The following is a 6,175-nucleotide window of genomic DNA, read 5'->3' as shown; positions in this document are numbered from 1 at the left end:
TGTATATCTACATATATTATATAAAAATCCCAAACTTTTTATTTACATTTTTAAAATTTAATATGTAAGTATATTTATTATATATATACGTATATATATATATGCAATGAATATTTATATCATACATTTATATACCATGTGGATTTATTGTACATATATACTCTTGGTGTAGATAACTGTTTTATTTGAAGTAAATTTTCTAAAATAATTTCCATCAATTTAACTTTGAACTCTTACAATATGAATAATCCAATTTATTTATTACATTTAAACAGTTACGAAACAAATTTAAAATGACTTACATCACATTTCTCAAAGATATTTCTTTTCCAGTGCTGTTTGTTCTGTTTGGTGCTCGCTGATGGCATGAAATTTGTATGAGTTTTGGACTTTGGATTGATGTTCAGTATATTCTGAAATATAATTTATTGTTATTTTATAATCAGAAAAGCTATATCGGTTTTTGTCAACATAAGATAAGAGTTTGAAAAAAATTAAAAGATAAACAAAAGAAGTTTTAAAAGCATTCTTATCTTATTTCTAAGATAAGAATGCCTTTAAAATGTCTAACATAATCTAAAAAATGCCTATAATATCTATAAAGCCTTCAATATTAGTTCAGTATTTGTTCAAATTTGTAAAAATTCATAAAAGATATTGATTCTTTATACGAGATAAAAAAATTAAGGAAATAAAAAGATAGAATCATCACACGAAATAATAGGCAGCGATAGATTTTCAGTACAGGCAGTCAATTTTGGAACATAGTCCGAGGTAATCATCTAATATTACAGGCATCTATGTGATATTTTCGCACTGTAATCGGCGGATTATAGAAAAGATAGTATATAAATTACAGGAGTAGTAGTGCACAGATTGCAGTAACTACACGCATATGATCCGTGTGTAATAATTTCGCGCGGAATTATATATATGGTAATTACATGAATTACAATATCCAGCCAGTGATTTTTTTCTGTAAGGATTTATATATATTTATATATATTGTATATTCATGCATGAAAAAGTTTTTTCTGGGTATATTTTACTTATTAAAGCTTAAATATACAAATAAATACATATACAACATATTATTTTGTATTATATTATGCCATTAACGAAACAGAACCTGCTCGATTTTTACCGTCACTGCTATCAATTACCATCAGATTGCACAGATCCTGCTATTCTTACTAGCATTTTGCTACCAATCTGCCATCAAAGTCTATCATGACAGCAAGATCTGTTGATACGTTGGAACGTGTTTTTATAAATGTATGAGTGCGTCCGGTCAGTGTGCGCCCCATGCATAAAGAGCCCGCATCTAATCGTGAGTGCCGCTCTTTCCCGTCTCCTATACGCGACCCGTGATATGCTAACTATTTCTTCTTGTAATTTGAAAATTAAGCTTTGGATAAAATTTTCGTAAAGGAAAAATCGTCTTAGAATTCAATCAGGAATACGTTTCTTCAGGGACACTTGGATTGTTTTGAATTACCCTGTATACCAGAATAAAGTATAAAATATCTTATAAACTATCGGTTTTTTTACATTACTACCTCAATACTTTTATATGCAGAATAATTAAAGAAACTATACTGTGTGTAAAAAAATCAAAAATTTCATTTAAAAAAATGGAGGTAGACTTGAAATATCCGAAGCGCCTCCATTCATAGAAAAACTATTAATAATATATTGTACTCTTCTTAATGCTATATAACTTCAACAAATATTCAATTATTTCATATCTCTAAAAATATGAGCACGAGCGTGGCGTAGTAGGTAGTGCACGAGACTGCTATGCCAGAGATCCCTGGTTCGATCCCAGATTCAAAGAATTTTTTTTTGCGCTCGTAGCTCCTCTTCGGTAGTTTGGCAAATCACTGAGAGTATCTATTGACAAGAAAACCTTTCAAAAACTGCCGTTCGGAACCGGAAAATTGTAGATCCCGTATGCTCGGTGTATGATCTGTGTACGCACCACGGGCATACATATGAGAGGTATCGGCGAAAGATGTTATACAATCGAAAAAATATATATACGTATATCTCTAAAAATAGCAGAAATATTCTAAGTGGACAGAGTTACTGCCCCATCCTGTATGATAAAATCTTTGTATCATGAAATCTACATCATGAATATTGTACTGTAAGAAATAATTGCGACAATACGAGAAAAATATCAGGGTATTCCGGAAATCGAACCGAGATCTAATTTCCTCCATATTGCAAGACTTCTGCCCTGCCATTGAGCCATACAGCTCTAACGCTGATAGCTTTTCTGTTGTGTTTATTTTCTCTAAACTTCTTACAGTTCAATTAATTATTCAAATTTTGAAATATTTTTTTGAGAATATGCAAAAAAAATCCTGAAGATCCTTTGCAGATAGCAAGTTTCCCGCATATAGCTACAAATTTGATACAAATTGCACCATCTGAATTGTCATCTTTTTTTGAGGAAAGTAAATTCCATTTTGTTTATAATATTGGTGGTAATATATATCATAAACAGTTATGCGAGATCGGAGGGTAACAATTTTAGACATTTTACTCATTGGGTTGACAGGTATAAGTTACTATAAATAAAATTACAAAGCAGAACAAAAAAAATATATATTAAATGTATCAAGAGATTTCATTTACTCGGTAAACATTTCAAAAAAAGTATTATGCTTTTATCTTAAAGCCTTTGGGACTCACTTCAAAAAATTATTTTATTAGAACACAACTGAAAAATCTTTTAATACAACGTTTTTATTTAAAGAAACAATTAAATTTAATAGGGCTCTCGAAAATTAAACAATAATAAATATTAATTAGCGGACGATGAGGACATTTATAGCGTGATATTTGGAGCACAATACATAAAATATATTCACAATACTTGTACATTACTTGTTGATACAATATTCTTGGACGTTTCGGTTTACTTTAAATCATCATCTGCAATATCATATAATTTTCATTAAGAATATTCCAATCCGCATATATTGGAGACGGTCTCTGCGTTCGACAGAAGATGAGCATATTCCTAGTTGAGAAATATCGTTATTTCTCTTCGTTATTTAATCAAGTAAATAACTGAAGGATGCAATAATGAAACAATGATAGTTGTATTGATCAGTTGTATTGATTTTACGTAGTTTCTCACTTTTACTACTCATTCTCTGCCTTTGTAGATGACAGTTCAAAGCGCAACACATTATATTACAATAAGTAGAAAATAAATTATAGACATATTACTAAAGATACTATCCATGTTGAAATCAAATGCAACGATCGTCAAATTTATTCTAAGAGCCGCGTCAAAACAGAACATAAACAATTTATAAGTCAGCTATTATAATATTAATCTTTAAAGAAATAAACCATCAAAAGCTAAAGGCGAGTACATATGTCACTATTTAAATTTCTTTAAAGTGCTCATATATAAATAATGTAAAAATTCTGTGTCTGATTATAGATTCAAATTATTGGTTTGTAATTAATATTTAGCATTTCAGAGAGATGGGCCTTTTACTCAAATGTCTTTTTATATCTAAAATTTTTATATTTTCCCATTAAAATTCATGACTGTGCTCCAATCTATGCTGAGTGATAACTGATTGGCAGGAAGTTCTTCTGTTAATGTGTTTTTTGTAATATTTACTTGTAATATTTATTTGTATTTAAACTGAGTTTTTATTTTATTATATTTTTTACTTTTCTCTATTTGTAATTTAATTTTTCTTTTTAATTGTGTGACAATTTAAAAAATGTGTTTGACTTTTATTTTGCCCTTTATTTATTGTTATTTATTTTGTATAGGAAGAGTCCTTCAATCTGTTAAATGTGTTTTTTGTGTTCATTAATTCTCGTTTTTAATAACCAGCATCAGTAACATGATAGCAATTGAAGAGAAACTTATGTTAAGCACCTATTTCTTTTCTTATGCCAAGGAACATTTTGTTATCTGAATATATCTCATATAAGTTCCCATAACGTAATATCCATTATCTCATTGAATATACTGAAAATAACACCGATATATTCAGTATAAATTCAGATAAGTTAGAATATTTTTTATATTTGAATTAAGAATGTATATGGAATATTGTTAGAATATACTATAAAATATACTAATTACAATATTCAAAATATATTTTCAGAATATCATATTTTGGATATTTTAATGACATTCTGAGAGCAATAAAAATAAAATTCAATAGTCCAACAAACATTAAATTTCTTGCTATCGATTTTTTATCAAGGTGAAAAATAATTGCATTCAGAATATTCACATTTACAAACATCTGTCCAACATCTCAAGGAAATTATTAATTTAGAAATCACTTCCTTCTAACATCACGGCAAAAAATTTTAACTTACTTCGATATCAGGCACATCCTTGCTTAACATTGGTTTCAACGATGCCATTTTTTGGGACGAAGTAACACGCGACTTAATATAACAGATTTGTGCGCCGAATTGACGACCGAGAAACTGGTGTAATGAGGTAAATTGCGAGAGTAAATTGTAAAGTAACAGGTGATTAAAGCAACTCGCTTCGAGTTTATTTACCGGACAGCAGAGAGATAGCGGAATCTCGAAAACTACGATTCACTTCGACGTTTGTGCCTGTACTGAGCTTGGATGCTTTAGTGACTCATTTTATGACGTAGTACCACGTCAACACTCTCAGATAATCTTGTATTGCAACAATCAATAGAAAAGATATCTGGAAACGCTAAAGTATCCAAATCAGAAGTGATCATTCTATTTGTCTGGTGTGCTATTATGGAGATTAATTTAGTGTGGTACTATACTAGAATCTCATTATTGATGCCGTTTTACGTTTTTAGATGTGCCACAGCCTTAAAGAAGCAAGAGTGTTGTCAAAAATTTTTAAAACCAAAAATAATACAATAAAATAACAACTCTACTCTACTAAAACTTATTTTTTATACTTGCGCTCTTTAGCTGCATTTATTTTGTTCGTTTTGTGCTACATTAATTTTTTAAACGAATGTAAAACAGAACACACTAAACAAAATAAGCTTTGTTAAACAGAAAAAATTTTTTTACTTTCAATGCAAAAGAAGAAAATATAAATAAATTAAAATTACGAACACCTTTTTGCTTAATTCTGTAACATAGACTGAATTCAACAAAATATTTATTTTGCAACTATTTCGGAAATTTTCTTCGCGCTGATTGGATTATACTTTTAGATCTAGAAGAATAATTTTATCTCTGCAAATAATCATAAAACGATTATAAAACTGTTGTGTCCTACTGAACACAGCTTGTGTTACAGAATTAAGAGCAAAAAGAAATTTGTAATTCTAATTTACTTATACTTTTTTTTTGCATTGAAAGCAAAATTTTTTTTCTATTTAACAAAGTTTATTTCATTTACTGTGTTCTCTGTTTTACATTTATTTTAAAAGTAAATAATTTAGTACAAAATTTTAAATATTTGATCGCACTCTTCTTTCTTTAAGGGGGGAGCCTCATGTAAATGGCCTGTTTTTCAGGAATTTTTTTTGAAAAATGTAATGCGTAGATTAATTTGCAATTTAAGGCACAATTTATTTACGTTATAATATTGAAAGAAAATATTTTTTTAAGACTAATCGTTAAGAATAAAACGGTGCAATGGCGGCTTGAAAACAGCGTCTTGAAAATGCGCCGTGCAGCATACAGGTCACAAAAATGATCTGAAACAAAAAATACAAAATGGGTTCTTTAATTTATGCAAAAACGCTCAGCATGACGGTCCCCTTTTATTAATAAAATTTGCAAATTTACAAAAATGGCGAAGTTTTGAAAAAAAAAAGGATTTTCTTTTATAAACAATTGTTAATAACAATGTTTTAAATAAAAAAAATAAAAATCGGAGCTCGTCATGCTGAGGTCAAATATCTATAGAATTTCTATACCAAATTTCATAAAGATCGAATGATTAGTTTTTGAGCTACGTTGCACGGCGTGCGAAATTTTGCGTTTTGAGAAAAACGCGTTTAAAGTTTGAGTAATAGAAAAATCGTGAAAAAATTCGTAATTCGTTCTAACTTACCGCAGTTTTTTGCTAATCTGCGATTCCAGGGCCATAGAGTAGACCCTCCTCTTCTTCAAATGCTTTACATTAGTAGAAACTCTAACACAGCCAGGTCAAACTTTATTACAAAGGAAC

General features: G+C 29.3%; 1 protein-coding gene across 1 annotated transcript in view; it reads right to left on the bottom strand.

Moving 5' to 3' along the window:
* Nucleotides 1–4,635, bottom strand: part of LOC108756636 (dihydropyrimidine dehydrogenase [NADP(+)]) — a 65,834-nt gene extending 61,199 nt beyond the window's left edge. Inside the window, exons 1-2 of the mRNA XM_018500606.1 lie at nucleotides 4,369–4,635; nucleotides 303–413 (exon numbers count right to left, since the gene is read on the bottom strand). Of these exons, the coding sequence (XP_018356108.1) occupies nucleotides 303–413; nucleotides 4,369–4,416 (159 nt within the window). The 5' untranslated portion in view covers nucleotides 4,417–4,635. The remainder of the gene's footprint in view (nucleotides 1–302; nucleotides 414–4,368) is intronic.
* Between the last annotated feature and the right edge of the window lie 1,540 nt (nucleotides 4,636–6,175).

The sequence above is a fragment of the Trachymyrmex septentrionalis genome, unplaced genomic scaffold (genome assembly GCF_001594115.1).
Source record: "Trachymyrmex septentrionalis isolate Tsep2-gDNA-1 unplaced genomic scaffold, Tsep1.0 scaffold129, whole genome shotgun sequence".
Lineage (NCBI taxonomy): Eukaryota > Metazoa > Arthropoda > Insecta > Hymenoptera > Formicidae > Trachymyrmex > Trachymyrmex septentrionalis.
The sequence above is the reverse complement of the archived record's forward strand: the minus strand, read 5'-3'. Positions and strand labels throughout refer to the sequence as shown.